Here is a 23,183-nt window from a genome sequence, read left to right as displayed (position 1 = left end):
TCAGTCCAGAGGGTTGAGGGAATCATACTCTAGTAGAAGCTCCTCAGTATTATGGCTTGGGCGAGGCTCTCTCCTTGTTCAATGAACTCACGAATTCTTTCTATTTCATTCTTATATCTGTTACCACAAGAACTCTGGTGTACACATGCTTTTTTTACCTGTAGAAGTTACAAAGTGTGTATAGTTGCATGGTGCGCCTGAACTTTTTTTTCAATCTTTGTTTCTTTGGCTGTGCTCTTAGTTGTAGCACAAGAGATCTTTGACCTTGGGGCATCTGGAATCTAGTTCCCTGACCAGGGCTGGAACCCAGGCCTCTTGCACTACGAGCACAGAGTCTTTGCCACCGGACCACCAGGGAAGTCCCTCTTTACATGTATTTTTAATGTAGGTAAATGGTATCATGTTGTCTGTATCATTCTGTTTCTTGCTTTTGCCACTCAGTCTTGTGGTGAGTGATGTATTTTTAGGATCCATCCCTGTTGCTGTGTGTCTGTCTAGTTTGTGGCATCTGATTGCTGCTCCATTCTCCCTGATGTATATCACCCAGGATACCTGCCAGCAGCCTTCCCTCATCACAGATAATACTGCAGTGGCTATTCTCGGGTATACCCAGTTATGCTCCATGTGAACATTTCTGGGGGTTATATTATATTCCCTGAAGCAGAGTTGCTGATGATAGGGTTGTATATATACTTAATGTGTTTATACTGTCAGGTTCCTCTTCAGCATGGCTGTACTCGTCCAGACTTTCTAGCTGGGTGAGAATCCTATAGCCTCCTAGTCCACATAGGTGCATAGATTTTTTTAAAAATACTTTTTATGGAGGTGTGTAACAGTGAAGAGCTTCCCTGGTAGCTCAGCTGGTAAAGAATCCACCTGCAGTGCAGGAGACCCCAGTTCGATTCCTGGGCTGGGAAGATCCCCTGAAGAAGGGATAGGCTACGCACTCTAGTATTGGGCTTCTCTGGTGGTTCAGATGGTTAAGAATCGCCTGCAGTGTGGGAGACCTGGGTTCAATCCCTGTGTTGGGAAGATCCCCTGGAGGAGGGCATGACAACCCAATCCAATATTCTTGCCTGGAGAATCCCCATGAATAGAGGAGCCTGATGGGCTACAGTCCATGGGGTTGCAAAGAGTTGGACACGACTAAGCGACTGAGCACAGCACAGCAGTGAAGAGATACATAGGATTTTAATAATGGAGACAGGGAAGAAGGAAGGCTATTCTAGAAAGGAGTGGAGTTTGCAGGAACCAAAAGGTTTTGTTATTTCATCGTAGTCCTTTCTTGACCCAAGAGCTCCCTTCCATTACCTCCCATTTCCCTGTTTCCCTATTCGACTCATCTCTGAAGAGTTGTTACTTGCTGTCTCCAAATCCTTTTCTCCCTTTTTTCCCTCAAACCTACTTCTGTTCTTTGCCTCTCCCATTCCACAGAGATGGCTGTCGTCAAGGTCATCAGTGACCTCTGTGTCAGACCCCATCCTCACCCTACCTGCCCTGCCTGCAGCACCTAACCCCGCTAATTACTCCCTCTTTAAAACACTCTCTTTCCTGGACTTCCAGGGAACCTCTGGACTTTCCTTCTCTCTTCTGGCTGGTCCTCCTCAGTCTTTGCTGCTGGTTCCTCCTCATCTCCCTGACCTCCTAACTGTCAACAGGTCCCAAAGCTCCATTACTGATAGCTGTTCTCTGTCTACACTCACTCCCCTGCTCATCTTATCCAGTGTATCAAATACCTTCTATTAACTAAGGACTCTCAAATGTTATCTCCAGCCTGGACTTTGCTCTTGAACCTCAGGTGGTATGTCCAGCTTCCTATTTGGCATCTCTATTTGGTATCTAATATAGCATCTCAAACTCAGCATATCTAAGACCTAAACACAGAACTTCCCCACCCCCTGTCTCCTGCCTCCAATTACTCTCACTGTCTTCCTCATATCATTAAAGACAGTACATTCCCCAGATCAAAAACCTTGCCTCTTTTTTTTCACTCCACTTTGAATTCACTAGAAAATATTTTTGACTCTTTAAAAGTATATGCAGAATCCAGCCTCTTCTGACCACTGTCCCAGCTGCTCCTCTAAGTGCCATTTCTTTCCTACTTCACTGCAGTAGCCTTCTATCGAATCTCCCTCCTTCCAGTATGTTCTCAGTATGAGAACCAGAGTGATTCTTCTAAAACAAAAGCCTGACTGTATCACTCCTCTGCTCAGAACTTCTAGAACCGGACCTCTCAGCCTTGCTACCATTGACATCTGGGGCCAGGTAATTCTTCATTGCAAGAGCTGTCCTGTGTTTTATGGGATATTGATCAGTATCCCTGGCTCATGCCCAGTAGGTCCCCCCACACACACACCCAGAAATGCCTTCAGATGTTGCCAAATGTTTCCCGGAAGGCAAAATTGCCTTTGTTGGGAAGCACTGCCATAAAGTCAGATCACTTAGAATGATCCAGAGGATCCGACATGATCACCTGCTGTGTGATCTCAGCTCATACTGTTATCCCGTTATTTACTGAACTCTCACCATCCTGTCTTCCAACAGGAAACTGGCCTGTCTTGTGAGTAAATGCTATTATTATTGGAAGTATTCAACAGGGGCAGGAATAGGTAGAAAGATTTCCTTCATTTGATAGAGTTGGCTGTGTGCCAGACTGTGAGTTGAGCATGCAGAGTTGACTAGTTTTTACAGAGCTCCCATCCTGTGGGATTCCTGATGTGTGACATAGGGCAGGGCCCAGAAAAGTGCCTTCCATCTGCATCTACTTGTGACCAGTGGCCCTTAAGAAAGGGTTAGTTTTTTTTTTTCTTGGTTAGGATACATAGATTTATTTCTTTGTTATATCAGCTGACAGGGCCTGTAAGCAATTCCCTGGTGGCTCAGTAGTAAAGAATCTGCCTGCCAATGCAAAAGACTCAAGTTTGATCCCTTGGTCGGGAAGATCCCCTGGAGAAGGAATTCTCCAGTATTCTTGCCTGGAGTATCCCATGGAGGGAGGGGCCTGGCGGGTTTCAGTCCATGGGGTCCCAAAGAGTCAGGCTTAGGAACTAAACAGGAACAATCTAGCCCACGTTTAGTGCCCAGGTCTTGGTTCTGTAATCCCATTCTCTGATGAAGAAACTGGGACTCCTTAGATAAATGGCTGACTCTGGACAGGAGAAATACGAGATGAACCTGGAGCATCTTCTGGTGCTGTAAAGTAAGACGTGTTTAAAAACAGCAACCACACAACGATGGAGGCATATTGAAGGGACACAAGAGCCAATTAAAAGCTCCCAGTGACCAAAGAGGCAACAGCTTGAACAAAATTTAAGTATCACTGGATTCTTTCCCAAAGCATAAAATGAATATTCATGAGCTCATAATGGTAGAAATTAATAAATGAAGAGACCAATTTCTTTCCATAGGATTTCAATTAACTGATGTAAACATTCCACCCCTAAGAATACCACAACTCTACACTACTCTATATAAAATAGACAAGCAATAAGAACCCACTGTATAGCCCAAGGAACTTCACCCAGTACTTTGCAATGACCCAGATGGGGATAGAATCTAAGAAAGAGCAGATTTGTGCATGGGTATAACTGATTCACCTTGCTGTACAGCAGAAACCAGCACAACCCTGCATTCAACTGTACACCAACAAGAATTTAAAAAACAAAAACATAATTCCACTCTTAAGTGTAGGCTATACACAGTGACTTCATTCCAAAGAGTACAATATTGGGGAAAGAGGGTAACTTTACAGTGCAGAAACCTGCAAATAAGACCTTGGCTCGGTGATCAAGGTTAGCATCAGCAGTAGTAAGTCATATTGAGAATATACACCCTTGATGTGGGGTGAAAGTGCTGCTGTTCTCTGTGGTCATCCTTTCAAAATCCCTTAAGGTCTTAAGATCCCCAAATCCTACTTATGAGAAAAACTCAGTCAAATTCACTGAGAAAGTTTCTATAAAATGCCTTACTCAAAACTGGAGGCCATCAAAAACAAGGAAAGTCAGAGAAGCCTAAGAAGACATGATCGCTCAAGGTAGTGTCCTCAGTGGGATCCAGATTGTTTTTCTTTGTGTGACTTCCTAGGCACTGAGCCACCTTTTTGTGTCCCTTTGGTGCCTGTAGAATTTATTCCCCTGGGGTTTTGTTTTCATTACTTGGTGGCACAATGGTGTCAGACCTCTGAGGTCCCAATGGAGGAAAGTTTCTCACTCAGATCAAGGCATCTAATAACTCTCTGCACAGACTATCTGCCACTAATTTCCTGTCTTCAGGAGGGTTAAGAATGCTCTACTTTCAAGTCCTGCGGCTGCATCTGCCCAGAGTCCACAGCTGGCCCTTCCGCACATGTTCCAAGAAAGGGTTCATTTGAATCGGGAGAGTGGTCTGTGCCCGTGGCTTACAGTCTTCTCATTGTGGAGGATCACTCAAGGGTAGATCCTGCCTTGCTGACTCCTTAGTGCGGAACTCAAGAAGCTGCCAGGCGTGTGACGTTATTGCTTTTAACTCAGGTATTGTAGTCCGTCCCTGAGCAGGAAGAGGGCATGCCTCTTCCAAACTCCTTCCTGCTTTTGCGTTCAGGTCGATGAGGACGAGGACGACGACGATGTGGGCGATCACGACGAAGACCACCCTGGGATGGAGGTGGTGCTGCACGAGGACAAGAAGTACTACCCCACCGCCGAGGAGGTGTACGGCCCCGAGGTGGAGACCATAGTTCAGGAGGAGGACACCCAGCCTCTCACAGGTCAGTCAGAGGCAAAATCAGAATGGAAACCTCGTGTGATAGCCAGAAGCAGTCTGAAAAAGTTCAGTGAATGACATGACTCATTTTTCTTCGAGGTGCTATCTCTGGGTTGAGATTCAGTTAACCCTGCTTTGATATTCAATAAAACAGCTCGTTACTAAATAAATATGAGTTGCTTCTTTACCTAATATCTGTTTAGGTTCCCGAAGACTGTCTTTGAGTTCCCCCTCCAGTCTGTTCTGTTTTTCGTTTCCCATCCAAATAATGCCAGTTCCTTTAACCAATCCATCTCTTAATAAAGAGATATTCCACTTAATATCTTATTAGATATCTAATATCTTATTTCTTAATAAAGAAATATTCCACTTCCTTAATAATTGCCACTGATCTTCTGGGAAGTAGTTGCATTTTATAAATTAAGGGGAAGTTCTGAGCTGCATTCACCTCATCCTGTCCTGTATCCAGCCCCTCTCCCCTCCTCCCACGAAATGAAGTCCAAACACCTCAGTCCACAGGTCCGGATCCTTCACTGTCTCGTGCCAAACAGCATTCCCAGAACTTCTGCAACCTGAGTGGTCCTCGAGAATAATATAAATTGGTGTCCTATATCATCCATTCCAAAAGCTGAGTCTCATGGAATAGGGCCTTTGATTTTTATGCTTTATGCCTACCTGTACATCACTCCTTTTTTTTTCCCTTCCTCCTAGAACCCATTATTAAGCCAGTGAAAACCAAGAAATTCACTCTGATGGAGCAGACGTTACCTGTCACGGTGTACGAAATGGAGTAAGTTACAAGGTCTTGCGGCCTCTGCGCGTATATTGTGGGTTCGTTTTCTCACGGAGGTTGGAGGTAGTTTGTGGTTGAAGTAGCCAGTGGGTTGGGGGCAAGAGGTGGTGAGAGCAGTGGCATCCATTTGTGCCTGAGTCACTTTACTGGCTTCTCTCTGTGACCAGGTTCAGCTCTGTGGCTGGCTACCTGCTGCCAGATCTAGTCTGACAGCTTCCAGCTTTATTTGGTAGGTAAGAGGGCATATCCATGAACTGTTTCTTATTTATTAATTAGTTTATTGTTTAAAAATTGAGGTACAGTGTGGTGGTAGCTTCCAGTGTACAGCTCAGTGATTCAGATTCTTTTCCCTTGTATGTTATTACAGAATACTGAGTGTAGTTCCCTGTGCTGTGCAGTAGGTCCTTGTATGTACTAGTGTTTATACGTTAATCCCAGGCTCCTCTATCACCTTCTTCCTGTTTGGTAACCGTAAGTTTGTTTTCTATGTCTGTGAGCCTATTTCTGTTTTGTAGATAAGTTCGTTTTTGTTTTTTTTTTTAATTCTACATACAAGTGATGTCATATGATACTTGTCTTTCTCTGTCTGGCTCACTTCACTTAGTGTGATAATCTCTAGGTCCATCCATGATGCTGCACCAGTGAATTATTGTAAAAGCAAAAATCGCTTCCTACAATTTGCCAAAATTTTCCGTCATCTTATATGGTTGCTGAGATAGGCTCCATCTTAACTTTCTTCGTGGCTCTCCTATAGATCTCAGCTGTTTTCTCTTCTTCCAAACCTTTAGTTTGGTATTGGAAGCCTACCTCTGAGACAGACTGGGTATTGTACTTATCATTGGTAGGGCCGCCAGAGTCTGTTTTGACTTGGTAAGGTTGCTAGGTGTTTTGGGAACATAGCAACTCTTGATTTTGAAAAGGAGGCACAAGTAGGTATATGTGTGTGGAATAATTTAGACTATTCATACTGCAGACTGTTGGAAAAGATTTTCATGGATGAAATGCACTTATAAGGCCCTCGTATTGGGACACTTGTGAACCATTATTAGATAATGAAACTTTTTTTTCCTTTTTTTCAAAAAAAAAAAACCAAAACGTTGACATCTTGTCCAAAGGAGTGAGGTCCCTTCTCAAACAGTCAGCTCACCTGCCATTGTTCATACTTTCTTTTTTTTTCCCATTTATTTTATTTCTGGCTGTGCTGGGCCTTTGTTGCTGCGTGTGAGCTACCTGCTCCCAGGTCTAGACTGACAGCTTTCAGTTTTATTCTCCAGTTGATCTGAAAGTTGTCCCTGGCCAAAAATACCTAACACACCTCTGTGCCACTCGCCCGTTTGAAAACTGGCCAAAGCCCCCTTTTCTCTTTTCCTCTGTCCTTTCAGTTTCTTGGCAGATCTGATGGATAACTCGGAGCTCATCAGAAATGTGACTCTCTGTGGCCATTTGCACCATGGCAAGGTAAGCGGGCTTTTGGCTACTTGGAGCAGGGTTGCTCTTCATTTCTGCTCATTTTTTTCAGCCCTCAGAGTCACATGTTGGGGTCTGAGGCCTGAAGGCTGGACCTCCTGCCTCTGGGGGCCTCCGTGCCTATTGTGAAACTGAGCTGTGAAATTCCAGCTTTTTCTGAGCAGCAGATGGAAAGCTAAGCTACTGGCATGCCTGAGCCTTGTGTCTACATCTGGACAGAAGAGGGGAAATTGAGCCTTACTTTGATTTTGATTTTATAAGTTTTTATTTCCTGGGGGATGCTTGTCTAAGAAAGATTTCATCTTTCATTTGAAAATAATCCTGTGGCTTCATTGTTGATCCTTTGCTGTGCCATAATCCTCTCTGCTCTCCTCTTCCTCTCTTTATTCCTAAATTATATGGTGTACTGGGGGAAGGGTAGAATCGATTTTCCTTGGTGGGTGGCAGAACATAACTTTCTCTTCTCTTTCAGACATGTTTTGTAGATTGTTTAATAGAGCAGACTCACCCGGAAATCAGAAAGCGCTATGACCAAGATGTAAGTAGAAATCCTGTTCAGCGTTTAGGATGAACCATTCAGAATATACAGGGGTGGGTGTCTCTCTCCTTCCCCTTCCCCTTCCTTCTACCTTGCCACTCTCATTATAAATAATGATGCCTTAGGATTGTGTGCCTTTTAATGTGCTGTTTTATAATTGTAATTTCTATGAATAGCCCTTAAGAAAATGATTTCAGCTTTCTTGGGAACATAGAGAATGTTAACCTGCAGTATTTTGGGGTGATCTGTTCTTCACTTGGGATCGCTCCTCTGTTCTGATATATCCTGACTTTTATAGCCTATTCTTTCCTGTCATAGTATTAATAGCCTACTCTATAAATATAATACAATTGGACCTTGTTGCTTTCATCATAAATTTAAGTGACTCTGAATGAGGCCAAGTGTGGCTGCAAGTCTCAGTGCAATAAATGTTCAGTCTCCGCCAGATCGACTGTTTTGACATGCGGGGGCTCCACGAAGGCCAGCTATGTCTCCGTGTACCACTGCGAAGAATTCAGTGCATTTGTTATAATTTAGCTCTCCGGCCATACCTGGTCTTTAGTGACTTCCCCCACTCCCCAAGAAAACACATCAGGAAGGAGCATTTTCTATCTGGCAGGGCGCCAGTCTCATTGTCTGAAATGTCTGTAGGGACACCCTGTTATCTTCCATCTCTTCTCCTGAGGCAGAGACCCTGGAGCGGGGAGGTGGTGAGGGAAAGTGATTGATGGTTTGTGTGGGAGCGGAGTCTGAATTCAGGTGGTAACCACAGTTCTTCATTATTTTTATTTTTAGCTGTGCTACACTGACATCCTCTTCACAGAACAAGAGGTAAGTGTGCCTTTGGAAATCTGATTGTTGTTCACAGCAGTAGTAGTTTTGTAGGGAATGTGGAGGAGCCTTTATGATAACGGTTTGGCCCATACCACTGCCCCTCTCTCACTCCCACCCCTCACCTCTATCTCCCTGCTTCTCCTCGTCATCCCAAGATCTGTAACTTGAAAGAGAGCTAGGTAGGCAGACTGTCCGGTACAGGGGGGACCTTCGTATCCTTGGCTGGATATAATTAATAGGGCAAGTGCCAGGAGGTGTTGAGAACATTTATGCTCTAAGTTTTGCAGAAGCTAAACAGGATGTTTCAAATGACATCATCCTTAAAAATCTGCTGTAAGATGACTCCGTCCATATGTTGATCTCTGGGAGTAGCTTCTCTTGGTGAATGAGTTCGTCTGTCTTTGTGCTTTTCTTTCTGATTAAAGGAGTGAGTATACATCTTGGTCTTTGCCATTCCACCTGGTTGGGCTTTTTTTACATCTGGATCTTTGTCCCTCCCCTCCAACCCCTTCTGTTTCCCTGTCTCCTTAATTTCTATCTGGTAAATGACCACACAGAAAGCACAAGAGTGTAAGTATGATTAGCCAAAGGAACTGTAAGCAGTCCTGGCGTATGTTAAACACTCGACAGGTATTAGCTGTTGTTTTTATATATATGAATATATTTATATATTTGTGTGACTGAAGCTGTTTTAATACTTCGTTACAGCTTTTATTTTATATATATTATATATACATACACGGTTTGGTTTAGTCACTCAGTTGTGTGCAACTCTTTGCGACCCTATGGACTGTAGCCCGCCAGGCCCTTCTGTCCATGGGATTTTCCAGGCAAGAATACTGGAGTGGGTTCCCGTTTCCTTTTCTCATATATGTATATATTTAAAAACCTAAAATACCCCATATTGTTTCTTTTCACTTATATGGTGCTTAATTATTTTTGTTTACACTGTATGAGGAGGGTAAGATATTAGGACTCTAGATTCTCTACTAAAGTTTAGTACTGCTTTGCTGGACTTCCCTGGTGGCTCAGACAATAAAGAATCTGCCTACAGTGCAGATCCTGGGTCAGGAAGATCCCCTGGAGAAGGGAAGGGTTGCTCACTCCAGTATTCTTGCCTGGAGAATCCCATGGACAGAGGAGCCTGGCGGGCTATAGTCTATGGGGTGGCAGAGTCAGACACAACTGAGCAACTAACACTTATTTACTGCTTTGCTAGCTTGTTCATTTATTTTTAGCTTTTTGTATTTGAACCAACTCCTCCCCGCCCACCACCCCTCAACGCTGTTTAACATGCAGATAGTTCATCTTCAGGGTCATTCTGTGAGAGGCCTAGTTAAAAATCACACCCATTACAAGGAGATACATCAGGATAATTTACTAGCAACTGGAAAGACCCAGGAGCACCATGAACCCCTTTGGCATAGGAAGAGGCCTTGATCACTCTTGCCCTCTTTCTCTATGCTTTTCAGAGGGGTGTTGGCATCAAAAGTACTCCTGTGACAGTGGTCTTGCCAGATACCAAGGGGAAATCCTACCTCTTCAACATCATGGACACTCCAGGTAGGACATCCCTTGACCTTTCACCTTCAGAACCTTACCCAGCTTGTTTCTCGTGGTCCCACACTTTCCAGAACAGAACATTGCATCTTTGTTTTTACATTTCCTCGCCTTCGTTGAGATAATTTTCTTTTTTTAACTGTCTTTTTTGCATCTAATGAGTTAATTAACAAGCACTCTGCTCCAGACCTTCTGTTTTGTTCCTCTCTCGACTCTGCTTTACAAGATTTAAATTTGGGGGAATCTTATAGTCATGTATTCATTGGGGCAGCAAAGCTGAGTCACACATGGTCCTGGGCTCAGGCAGTCTCAGTCTTTCCATCTTTTGAAAGAGACTGGGGGAGCACACACCAATGGCTGGGGGACTTGCAGGTTACCACACATTGCCCTGTGGCTGACTTTCTCTTTGGAAAGGCCCAGCTCAGGGTTCTCCTGTTTGTTTGTTTTAATTTTTGTCCACAGCCTGTGGGACCTTAGTTCCCCTTCTGGGGATTGAACCCACACTCCCTGCATTGGAAGGTAGAGTCTTAACCACTGGACCACCAGGGAAGTCCAAGGCTTTTCCTTTTTTAAATAGGAAAACTTGGGTTTTGACAGATTGGCCTTCTTTGCCCCATCAGATGCCTGTTGCCCTCATACCTCTCAGCCCCCGACTCCCAGCCTGCACCCACCAGCCACCTTACCAGCAGCCTGTGCAGGCCCTCCTTTGCCCTTTTTCCTACCTCCAAATTGTCTTCGGTCTCACAGAACTCTACTCACTGCTGAGACTGGTTTAGTCTGTGAGTATGAATGCCTTATGCCCTCCTTGGTGAAACACTTCCTTTGTGTTTGAGGGTCTCCTGAATAAAAGCTTAATCGAAGCTTTTAGTGACTTTGATGCAGAATTTTATACCCTGCAGGGAGCTGTGGGGAGAAGGGAAAGAGAATATTTGTGGGTTTGTGTGCTTCGCAGCCCCACCCTGCCCCCAACCATGTACAAGTTAATTGTGCCTCATCCTGCCACCATACAAATTGTGACTTACTTGGTATTTGCTTTCCAGGACACGTGAATTTTTCTGATGAGGTCACAGCGGGCTTGCGCATCTCAGATGGAGTGGTCCTTTTCATCGATGCCGCTGAGGGCGTGAGTCTGCCTCTGTTTTTTTAGACCCCTCCTCCCTGTTATATTTGCCCCACATGATGCCCAGAGCTCTGAGGTAGCTGGGAGCTAGAGAACGTGAGAGTCTGTGGGATTAAGGTTCACATTTGCTGTAAAAATGAGGGCAGCAAATGAAAGTCAAAATTAGTTCTCATGAGTCTCTCACCCCCTACCCAGGAGGCTCAAAATGATCACCAAAATGCAAAGGTAAATAAAAGGGAAGGAGGAGAGTTTGAAATGTTAAGAGTTTGTCTAAGCTAAAGAGTTTGAAGTTAAAAGATCCAGGGTGTCTTTTATATTTCTAAATAGAAAGATTCCGTCATTTGACTTAACCTCATTCACATTGTCATCAGTGAGATAACCAGCAGAGGGAGCCAGAGTTGCCCTTTTTTAAAATTGACTTCATTTTGGAATAATTTCAAACTTGCTGAAAAGTTGCAGTAACACAGAGCAACTCCCCCTCATTTGTAATTCTCTCTGTACATGTACGCATGCACTCACATGTGTATGTGTGTTCCCCTTGTACCATATGAAAAGGAAATATTTCAGAATATATTTCCTAAGAAGAAGGGCATCACTTATGTAACCATGATAGGCTTACCAAAATCGGGGAACTTAACATTGATACAATTGTACAGAAATTTTCCTGTAGACCTTAGTCAGTCCCAATAAATGTCCTTTATAGAATTTTTTTTCCTAATCCGGGATGATGCATAACATTTAATTTTCATGTGTCTTTCATAGGAATGGTTCTCTTATCTTTCTTGGTCTTTTATGACATTGGCATTTTTGGAGAATATAGGCCATTGATTTTGTCAGTTGTCTTTCAGAGTATGTTCATGGCTACTGGGGTACATTACTTCTAAAATTTCTCACTGAACACAGATAATATACACCCATACATAACTGTTTCTATACATACATATTAAAAAACATTAAGGTAGTAAAAAAGGAAAAAATCAGTTTATCTTAATACCCACAATTCTTTTTTGTTTGTTTGTTTCGTTTGAACCTCGAGGCTTGTGGAATCTTAGTTCTTAATTCCCTGACCAGTGATTGAACCTGGGCCCACTAAGCGAAAGCACCAAGTCCCAACCACTGAACCGTCAGGGAATTTCCCTAATATCCACAATTCTATTTCCTCACCACAGCTTCCCAAGCCTTTCTTGGTTCCTTCTCTGGCACTGAGAAACTTGGCTCCCCAAATCATCAGTGTATTTAGTCATTTCTCAACCCTACAAGGTCACCTCTTAAAATTTCTGACTCTGCTGTTGAATAAGATACCCTCTGCTTCCCCCTCGTAATCTGTTTCCTCTCTTCCCCATTCTTCATATTTTAAGATAGAACTTTCTTTGACTCTGTGCTGGCCTGTTCTGCCCTCTTGCACTCATCCCCACCTTCTGTGCCTCAGGTGATGCTGAACACAGAGCGGCTGATCAAGCACGCAGTGCAGGAGAGGCTGGCAGTCACCGTGTGCATCAACAAGATTGACCGGCTGATCCTGGAGCTGAAGCTGCCACCCACGGATGCTTACTATAAGCTGCGTCACATTGTCGATGAAGTCAACGGCTTAATAAGGTAGAGGAGCCCCCGAAGTAAACCTCCTGTCCCTGGCACTCTGGTTTTTATAAATCTTAACCTTGAACACCTCTGGGGGCAACTCTGAGCTCTTGGCATGCGTTGACGAGCTTGTTGGACACAGCTGGAGGAACATTCTGTGACTCTGCAGGGTCTGACTCCCTAGCCTTGGCCTCATTAACTCTGCTCCTTAACCAGATAGGCAACTGGCCGCACATCCTCAGTTTATTACTGCGGTCAGTTCCCTGAGCTCTAGACTCAGTCTCATCTTCACCAGCCAACCATGTAAAGTTGGGCAGATTCCTTAACCTCTTAGAGCCTCAGTTTCTGCTTCTATAAAAAGAGAATAGTAGTATTTGCCTAATGAGATGTTACAAGAAATTAAGTAGATAGCTGACATAACATACTTAGCACAATGCTCAGTGATAATAGCTTATGGGTGAATAATGTCAGCTGCTATTATCTTATTAGCACAGACTCAGTAAGAGAAGGAGCTGTTGTCTTTTGTTTCTTCCTGAAGCTGCTTTTCAGCAAGATGGATTTGGGGTTTAGGTTAATAAGTATGAATGATGGTTGGGAGACCTTGGAATCATGGTGGCTTTGAAGAATAGGTTAAATATTTCTTAAGGACAGTTTAACCTGTAGCGGAAAGATGTACAGATAACTTCTTGAGGCCCCCTGCAGGGCTTGGGAGGAGCCTGTCCAGCTGAGAAAACTCCACTCCACCCGAGGATCCAGGACAGACCCCTCGTGGCCCGGGACAAGTTCACCTTTAGGAACAGCCCCAGTTTGCAGTGCTGGTTCTCAACAGGGGTATCTTCTCCCTGACACTGGAGAGGCTGAGAGTGACTGGAGCCCAGTGTTATAGCCAGAATCCAAAAGATGAAATGATCCACTTCTCTGAAGACAGGGCAGGGGTTGTGTAGGGCTAAATCATGATCTACTAGAACAGGAAGTTAGGAAGTCAAGAAGTCACATCTCAAGCGCCAAGCAAGAAATATCACCATAAATATATTGTTTAGAAATATGGAGGTAAATGCTCTAGAAGCAGCTTTTAAAGAAGTTGAAAACACTCACCTCTCGGGAGCATAACTTGGGAGTGTGGTAGGGGAGTGCTCTGTAGAAGCCAGTACTTGTATTTCTAGATTAAGAAATTGCATAAAGCAGTGTGTCAGGAAGGCTTGGGTTGATTCCTGCTGGTTTTCTTATAAATGCTGGTGAACTTGGGGGTACTGTGGCTTCTGCATGACTTTTAAGACTAAATGTTTTAACTTGAGTTTGTAAAGCAAAGCCAGACAAGACCATATGAGAATGGGGAGCAAAGTTGCTTTTTTTTTCATTCATTCATTCATTTACTTATACTGGTATTTCTGTTTGTGAAATTGAGATTTCTCAAATGTACTCCTGTTTTATCAAAGTAGTTTCATTTCCTGTGTTCTGAGGTGTTTGTCCTCCCAAGTTTCCCTTTGTCTGGCGCAGTTAACTTCTCCAGGATCATGCAGTATGTTTCCAGCTCTGGAAAATCATCTTGTTACTGGGAGTTAGGGAACAGCTCCATCATGTCACTTTCTTGGAGCCAGCTGTTGGCGAAGCTGTGTGTGTTATGCAAACCCTTTCTGAGGGCGGCTGCTGGAGAGAGGCTGTGATACCAAGTCCTGCCCTTCATCCTTCGCCTCAGGCCCACACTGCAGCCCAGCCAGCCCCACACTCAGGGTCATCTCTCTTTCAGCATGTACTCCACGGATGAGAACCTGATCCTTTCCCCGCTCCTGGGCAATGTCTGCTTCTCCAGCTCCCAGTACAGCATCTGCTTCACGCTGGGCTCCTTTGCCAAGATCTATGCTGACACCTTCGGTAAGCTCTGGCTGGCAGTCTGTCTCACCAGCTTCCCCAGAGTCCTGTGTGCGTTTCCTGCTGAACAGTTCAGAAATGGGCTGCACGCCAGAGTCCCTGCCAGAGAGAGCACTGTGTCAACTGTTACCAAGTCACATTTGGGGCTCTTTTTGGCCCTGAGACTCTCTTCTCAGGCTCAGTGGTCTCCAAACAGTAGAAGGATAAAGGTGCCTGGGAAGAAATGGGTGAAGAGGGGGCTCATACCAGGAACAAGAATCTCCTCAAGTGACACAGGTTTTGTCAAAAAGGAATTATCCATGCTCCCAAAGCCATGCAGGCCTTTTCCTCAAAGATGGAATCTCTCTCACCAATGGTGCTTCAAGCTGTCTTTCCAGCCGTATCCAGGCACATAAGGGGCTTCCTTGGTGACTGAGTCAGTAAAGAATATGCCGGCAATGCAGGAGACCCTAGTTCAGTCCCTAGGTCGGGAAGATTCCCCTGGAGATGGAAATGGCAACCCACTCCAGTATTCTTGCCTGGGAAATCCCATGGACAAAGAAGCCAAGTGGACTACAGTCCTTAGGGTTGCAGGAGTCAGACATGACTTAGCGACTGAGCCACCAGCACCACCAGGCACATAGATGTTTCATAGGCCTACTTGAGAACTTGGGTTGGATTCACAGCCCACTGGGACACACGGCAGAATGATTTTATATGTAGGTCCTTGGAGCCGTAGCACGCTGGGCCTTTGGAGCTGAATTCCAAAGATGGAAGAGCCCTGGGGCCAACATCCCAACTCTCAAGACAGTCCCACATGCTCCACCTCTGTGCCTCCTGGGGCGCCAATGTTTGTGTTCGCTCCAGTCAGTGGTCCTGCCTCACTTTCAGTGTGGAAATGTTTGCTCTGGCGAAAGTAACAGGCCAGTTGAAACTTGGTCTTTTTTTTAATGTGTATATATTTACTGCATCCTTATTTGGAAAAGTGAAAAATACAGTAAAATCTAGTCAAGGAAACAAAATTCACCCATAACCTCATTACCATAACTACTGCAAGCATTCAGATACAGTTCCTTCTTTCTCTGTTCAGTGTTTTACATCAGTGAGATCTTATTTCATATATAATATAATTACATAAGATAAATATTTACTTAGTATTAGATCATAAGAATTTGTCTGTTAAATCTTATCTATAAATACTATTTTGGGACTTCCTTGGCAGTCCAGTGGTTAATACTCCATGCTCCCAGTGCAGGGGATGTGGGTTTGATCTCTGGTTGGGGAACCAAGATCCCACATGCTGCACGGCACATCCAGAAAAAAAAAAAAAAAAAGATTTTCTATAACTGCTCATTGGTCCACTGTATGAATGTATACTTTCTCATCATTAGACATATATTTTGGTTGTTTCCAGATGGTTCTTCCTAAAAAATGGTTAGATGGACAATAAATGAAGATCATCTGAACAGGGTTCCAGTTTATGTTTCTGAATGTTCTTTGAATCAGCATATGAAGCAAAATCCAAGACTGTTTATGTAATTATATTACATTGATGGTTCAGTTTCTGACTGAAAATGGCCCTGAGCCTCAGGCGAGATTTATTACTCATCCTTTGAACCCAGTGTTTATGCAGACACCAGCTCTGGGCCCCAAGATCATTCTGAGACACCATGTATGGACTTGTAGAATGTCAGCCCTGGAAGGAGTCAGATCATCGAGCCCTTCCCCTTCATTTTCCATGTGGGAAAGCTATGCCCAGGGACACAGAACTTATTGGTGGGCTTGGAGCTAGAATGCACCTTGTGCTTTTTCTATGACACCATCCTGCCAGAACTGAAACCATGTCCTCCTACCAGGATTACAAGGCATGGTGAATGATCTCTGACCTCAGGGAACTTCCTCCAGTGGGTAGACAGAACTCCACAGTGATGAACAACAGGAAGGTGGTGTGGGCAGAATGCTGGTGGCCGCCGTAGCCGGGTGGGGTTGAGGGAATTCAGCTCCAAAGGCCCAGGGGTCTGAGAAGGCTAAAGGAGAGGGGGCTTGGATGGTAGAGAGTAAGGAGCCAGGGGTTCCGGACTCCCTGGGCTGGAAGAGGAGGCATCCTTGAGCCTGAGCCTGAGCCTGAGCAGCTGTTCAGGAACAGTGGATTCTTCATCAAGGAGAGGCATTCAAGCAGGCCTGGCAGCTTGGGTTTGGAGCACATGGAGAGAGCTTGGAATGCGGGGTTAAGGAGTTTAGACTTTATCCTATAGGGAATTCGGAGCTAATAAAGATTGGGGTGGAGTGGTGTGTGGAGGGCTGGCCTATCTTTGGCCAGAGAAGAAAGGGACATCTCTTTACACATTTTCACCACTATCAGATAGAGGATTGGCAATATTGGCTTGATGTTGACCATGAGATTGAGGGTGGGGGTAGGGGTCAATCAGAGAGATGTTTGCACTTTCTTTGTATCAGTGTTTATTTAACTTCTGGCACACACTGGGCCTGGTTCTTTGCCTACACAGCTCAGTCCAGGGATGATAGTATAGTGTGTGTTAAGTGCAGGAGTGGGAGGCATGTAAAAGACACAGTGGTTCACGGGAGAGGAAGAGTTTCAGTAACTAATAACGTGGGAAAGAAAGGAAAATATGGTCAATGAGCTCTGGACTTAGAAGATCTTGAATTTTAAAAGCCACAATGTCATTTCTTATTCTTATTCTTGCTTCTCTTCCTGGGGTTCCCTGCTGGTTCAGACAGTAAAGAATCTGCCTGCAATGCCGGGGACCTGGGTTCCATCCCTGGGTTGGGAAGATCCCCTGGAGGAGGGCATGGCAACCCACTCTGGTATTCTTGCCTGGAGAATTCCCATGAGGAGCCTGGCAGGGCTGTAGTCCATGGGGTTGCAGAGTCGGTCACGACTGAGTGACTAAACACACATAAAGATTAGGTTAGGTAGGAATATAGAGGGATAAACCATATATTTCCTGTTAATTTTTTAAGGTCTTGTGGGATAAACAAGTCCAATAAAATTTTCTTTAAAAGAAACATAAAAGCCACAGTGGCTTGGTTCAGTCTGGTGAGGATTAGCAGTTGCAGTCAAACTAAAAAAACGACACAAGGGCGGGCCTTGGCATCTTCTCTCCAGAGTGCCGGGTTCCAGAGTGTGGAGGGCTAGTTGGAGCTTTGGCGTGGTGCAGCTGCTGGAAGGTTGCCCACGCCAGCAGCAGAGCTTCCACGGATCAGGAAGGAATTGTAAGCATCACTGCAGAAGGGACAAGTTTAGGTGCAGACAGAGGGTAGAATTTAGGCAGTTGAGCCTGTTCCATTAAAGGAAAGAATATAAACTGTACCTTTGTCCATAGTTCAGTCGTAAGCTGCCTGGAGATGGAGCTACCTGGGTGCTCATTTTGGCTCCAGCATCACCTTGTCAGCTTCGGGTCAGTCCTGTCCCTTGTGCTTCAGTATCTTTACCTGCCTGCCTGGATGGAAGTGAATGTCTGGACCTTGGAGAGGAAGGTGCTAGAATTCCTCAGCTGGAAACCACTGGTGGCACATGAAACAGAATTCAAACAGTACTTTGCTAGGTAGATTATCATCGTATGGCTTTTCTTACAGGTGACATTAACTACCAGGAGTTCGCTAAAAGACTCTGGGGTGACATCTACTTCAACCCTAAGACGTAAGTAGAGTGTGGGAAGTGGACTCTCTGGAGGCATGATCCATCCTCCCAGTAAGTGAAAACAGAGAATGAGTTCTGGCCGTGAAAACCCACTTCTTGATTAAACATGAGCTACCATCTTGTCGCCTCTAAGTGAGCCGGCTTCGTGTGCTTCAACAGGGTTTGAGGCATTTCCCTTGAGGTCCCCACAGCTCAGCCCAGATGTGCAAAAGGGTCGTGACCCATGCCCTCTCAGGTGTCCCTGTTTGGAGGTTTGATGACCACACACATTCTTTCCTTTTGGCTTGGCTTTGCTCAGATGCAGAACTTAGAAAGTACACCCTTGGGGTTGGTGACACTGCCTTCTCCCTCCCAGATCCCCCGTAACTCTTGATCTCTTTAGGCGGAAGTTCACCAAAAAGGCCCCAACCAGCAGCTCCCAGAGGAGTTTTGTGGAGTTTATCTTGGAGCCCCTCTATAAGATCCTCGCCCAGGTGAGTATGTCGGGGCCCTCAGGTCTGCCCTTCTAAGCACAAGGTGGGAAAGCTGGTGACCTTGGACTTCTCCCCGGCCCTGAGCCTGCTTAGTTTTGTATGACTCAGTGTGAGGACAGTTAGTCAATCTTCTGGATCTTGAACACTCCAGTCTTTTTAAGTGCTGTTGAGATCAGAGTAAAGGAGGAAGATAGAAAAGGCACAGCCTAGAGAAATGTACAAAAATTTTGACTATTCCAAAGAATGTGACACTTGAAAAATAATAGTTTCAGTTACAGGGCTTTGCCTTACAGATATAATTGTTTCTCAGAGTCCTCCAGTTCTTATTTTTATACATACATAAAATATATATGTGTATTAAGATGTATACATACGTTATAGCATTATAACATTAGGAAAAGGGGAAAAAAGCTGGTGATAAGTGTTCATCAGGGAGAATCTGATGAAAGAATTTTGGTACATCCCATAAAATGAAGTATTTTATAGCCATTAGATGAATGATTATATGAGCTTGAATTTAATGACTGTTTTGGGCATGTATGTATGTGATGTTTGTCAGATTGAAAGGCATCAGACGGTGGCAAGGATGCAGCTAAACGCATGTGATGCTCCAAAGAAAAGAATATAATGTTGCATTTGTATGAATTTGTGCTCTCTGAGAGGCAGAACTAAAAGGGCAGTAATGTTGGAGAGGAATTTTTCATGCAGACCTTTTCTCCCAAGACAATTAACTTTATAACTGTGTTATGTGTCTATGCAGGTGTTTAATAAGCACTGTGCACAGTGAACACACACACACGTAAACAAAATGTGTGGGGCCATTCCAGCTGACAAAACAGTGCAAACATAGCAACGAGGCAAAACAACACGATTCAATTTATTAGTGCTGGAAAGTACTTCGTATCTTGTGTCAGACTAGAGTGGATTAATAAAAGAAATTTATAGCGCCTGTCTGCACAGAGACCTCGAGTCTGCTGGGGATGATTTAGCCTGGCCCCATCCTGACAGCCGATAGACTGCTAGGTGACCTTTTTTGGTTCCTTCCATTGCAGTGATCCTCTAAATCTAAGAAGTCTCTTAATAGGGAAGGAAGGGTATGGATTCCCTGAGTGGGATGAGATGCTGCTTCTCAGGCACCAGAGGGCAGCACTGACACTGGTCTGCCTGAGAGAGCCAGGTTTATTGGCTGGCGTGGGCATTTAACGTAGCTTCTACCAAAGATGTCCTTGAAACCAAATTGGTATCCTTGCCCAGAGCTCTCCGTGTAGAAGAGAACGCAGTGCAGTGACCCTTCCTATTGCCCTTTTGTGCTCCCTTGTCCTCTGGGTCACCCAAGCTGACGTGGTGTCTGATGCCATCACAGGTCGTGGGTGATGTGGACACCAGCCTCCCGAGGACCCTGGATGAGCTTGGCATCCACCTGACCAAGGAGGAGCTGAAGCTGAACATCCGCCCCCTGCTCAGGCTGGTTTGCAAAAAATTCTTTGGCGAGTTCACAGGTAAGAAGCTCGTCGTCATCACCATCTCCTCCACGTGTATCTTGGGAACTCTTCTTTAACCCTCAGTCAGGATACCGGTCACCTGGGGTTTTTTTTCTGAGCTGCTTTACTTAGTGGATGGTACCAGGAATTCTATCTTGGGAAAACAAAAGCAATTAAATTTCCCTTCCAGGAGGAGCATGCAAGTAAAAGGGAATGGAGAAGCAGATTCTGAAGTTGTGGTATTTTTGCCAGAGGGCAGTTGGGAAGGTAGACTTGTAGGTGTCATGAAATGGTGGGGAAAGCCCCCAACTAGGACTTGGGAGACGAGTTACAGACTCAGACCTCTCTTTCCCCTGAGCTCCTCTTCCTGGTATTTTAGTTATCCAGGAGGCAGTTGCTGTAGTAGGACAAGGACTAGACTGGCTGGGAGATGACCTGAGTCTTGATCTTCCTCTGGCCCAGTCCCATGGGGTCATCCCAGGTCAGCCACTCAATCCTTCTGGGACTGATTTCTCATCTGTAAAATCATAGGCAAAAATGGTGATGGCGCAGGGCTCTATCAGCAATCGCTTGGTTCTAAGTCTGTTGGGAATTAGGTTTCTGAATCCCCCGAAGTGCATAATTTTAATGGTTCATTTTGGCTGGCCATCCATCCAACAAAGGAGATCCCAACTAAAAGCGGACATGCTAGCACCCGAAGGTGCTAATGGAGGTTCTCTTGTGTGGCTTATTGGCTGTTAGAAAAAGAAAATAGCTATTTGAACAGAAACATGTGCAGTGTTTCCCGGAGGGAAGAGTCAGTTCGGAGATTGTCCTAAGTAGATCTATAAAGAAGAGATGAGGTACCAATTCGTGTAAGAGTTCAGTAAGTGCCTATTCACTGAAGGTCATGGACTGATACGGATATTTCCAAGTTTTTGTCAGTTCAGTTCCAAGGAGCCACTTAGACCTGCTTCTTGCTCTTCCTGGCATCCATGTGACTCCAGATCCTTTAGCAGCATGCGCCCAGGAAACAGGGTATCTTGTCTGCCCAGAATCATAGAACCATAGCTTTTAGAGCTGAAAATCAGTCTCTCACTGTTAGTTTTCTGACCATCGTGAGTGGATCAGAAGTCCCCACTCCCTTTCCCTGTGAGAGTTCATACTAATGGCCATCTCTTCTCCCTCCGCAGGCTTTGTGGACATGTGTGTGCAGCATATCCCGTCTCCAAAGGTGGGCGCCAAGCCTAAAATCGAGCACACCTATACCGGTGGTGTGGACTCCGACCTTGGCGAGGCCATGAGTGACTGTGACCCCGACGTAAGGAACATGGCCCCCCGGTTCTCTGATTTCCATCCCTGCTTTGTGGGACTCTGTGTTTTCAGTTGAAGGAGTAATCCCTTCTCCATCCCTGCATGGCCCTGCCCCTGGGCATAGTCAGAATGACTGAATTTAGAGCCCAGTGTTACCACTCCTGGTGATGTGATCTTGGGAATGTTGTTCAGGTTTTCTGAGTCTGAGAGTTTTGTGTATAAAGTGATAATAATTTGTGTGTGGAAGTTATGAGAAGTAAGTAAGATTTAAGAAAGGGTTGTGGTTGTGTTTAGCATGGTACATGACAGATAGGAAAGATTCAACAAATGGTAACTAATCTCACTGGTCCTGGCTTTTAAAACAATCTTTCCCAGTCATTCCTCAGGCATTCTCTAGTTTCTTGGCATAAACATTACAGCCAGTTGAGAATTACGAGTTTCTTCTTTGAAGAAATTTGGGACCAGTTAATGTTGTAGTCTTGCGAGTTGACAGTGTCCGTTTGCCATCCTAAACCTGCTTCTCTTCCCCAGTGCCCTCATCCCCTACAGGAAAAAGGAAGAGGGTTTTTTTTTCTATGCCTGTGACACGTCTTAACTCAGCGGGGGGTAGGCCTTGGTTGGAATTTTTTTCAGGAGATCACCACGTTGTCTTCTCAGTCTGGGCTGCTTCTTCATGGAGCTCAGGTCATTGCTGACAAGGGAAGGGGAGACGGTGGAACTTATCCAGAGTGTGTGTAGTTGAGGTGACACTGTCCCCACCTCCAGGGTCCCCTGATGTGCCACACGACCAAGATGTACAGCACAGATGATGGAGTTCAGTTTCATGCCTTTGGCCGAGTGCTAAGTGGCACCATCCATGCTGGGCAGCCTGTGAAGGTACTGGGGGAGAACTACACCCTGGAGGATGAGGAAGACTCCCAAATATGCACCGTGGGCCGCCTTTGGATCTCCGTGGCCAGGTACTACCATCCAGAGCCCCTAGATACATGCCTGGGCCTCTACACTGGGACTGCCTGGGCCTCTACACTGGGACTGCCCCGGCAAGCTGGAAGTGGTGGAGGGGTGGTCCTCCTTGGACACACACAAGCTGCTGGCTGCCTGTGATGGGGGTAAGGTGACCCTCCCTCAGCAGATGTGTTGACTTCTAGCTCTTACTGACTGAGGTTGCTGGGGTCACAGGGCAGCTACTGTTGGGATTGATGCCAAGACTGATGCCAGGATTGATGCCGGGAGACCTGCCTTTGCCTTTGGGATGCTTTGAATGAACTCCTGTAGCAGGATTTCTGTGTTTACTTATCTCAAGCCCTCCGTTCTTCTTCTGTGTTCCTTAAATCGTAACCTGCATGTCTCTTCCCCAAAAGATGTTATTTCCCAGCCTCCACTGGCTATTCTTTGACCAAGAGAGACAACTTTGCTGAATCCCTTGGAGCATCCCAATCTGCAGAATTAAACTTCGCTTGGACCAGGGGGCTGCTCGTCAGTTCATCAGCTTGGCATTTTAGCTAGAAAGCAGAACCTAGCCTGGTCTGTTCCTAGGGTGGCTGCTGCATCTTGCCAACAGCCCTTTCCCCCACCCCCTCCAGATGTACCCCATTCTCTAGAGGATTAAAGAGTTAGAAGAATTAGAAAATTAAAGAGTTAGGGGGTGACAGAGGATGAGATGGTTGGGTGGCATCACTGACTCAGTGGACATGAGTTTGAGCAAACTCCAGGAGATAGTGAAGGACTGCAGTGCTGCAGTTCATGGAGTCTCAAAGAGTCAGACACGACTTCACGACTGAACAGCAGGAGAGTTGC

The 23,183-nt window shown here is 45.2% G+C and overlaps 1 protein-coding gene across 2 annotated transcripts in view; it reads left to right on the top strand.

The window, feature by feature from the left end:
• EFTUD2 (elongation factor Tu GTP binding domain containing 2) overlaps window positions 1-23,183 on the top strand; it is a 36,478-nt gene that overhangs the window by 6,504 nt on the left and 6,791 nt on the right. For both annotated transcript variants that reach the window (XM_019981689.2, XM_019981690.2), the window contains exons 3-16: window positions 4,579-4,744; window positions 5,452-5,530; window positions 6,916-6,991; window positions 7,473-7,538; window positions 8,334-8,369; window positions 9,845-9,935; window positions 10,973-11,055; window positions 12,482-12,648; window positions 14,378-14,502; window positions 18,076-18,139; window positions 18,522-18,612; window positions 19,976-20,111; window positions 21,266-21,393; window positions 22,152-22,345. In XM_019981689.2, the coding sequence (XP_019837248.1) occupies window positions 4,579-4,744; window positions 5,452-5,530; window positions 6,916-6,991; window positions 7,473-7,538; window positions 8,334-8,369; window positions 9,845-9,935; window positions 10,973-11,055; window positions 12,482-12,648; window positions 14,378-14,502; window positions 18,076-18,139; window positions 18,522-18,612; window positions 19,976-20,111; window positions 21,266-21,393; window positions 22,152-22,345 (1,502 nt within the window). The remainder of the gene's footprint in view (window positions 1-4,578; window positions 4,745-5,451; window positions 5,531-6,915; window positions 6,992-7,472; window positions 7,539-8,333; window positions 8,370-9,844; window positions 9,936-10,972; window positions 11,056-12,481; window positions 12,649-14,377; window positions 14,503-18,075; window positions 18,140-18,521; window positions 18,613-19,975; window positions 20,112-21,265; window positions 21,394-22,151; window positions 22,346-23,183) is intronic.

Source organism: Bos indicus, chromosome 19 (genome assembly GCF_029378745.1).
Source record: "Bos indicus isolate NIAB-ARS_2022 breed Sahiwal x Tharparkar chromosome 19, NIAB-ARS_B.indTharparkar_mat_pri_1.0, whole genome shotgun sequence".
Classification (NCBI taxonomy): Eukaryota; Metazoa; Chordata; class Mammalia; order Artiodactyla; family Bovidae; genus Bos; species Bos indicus.
This window is presented reverse-complemented; position numbering and strand designations above follow the sequence as displayed.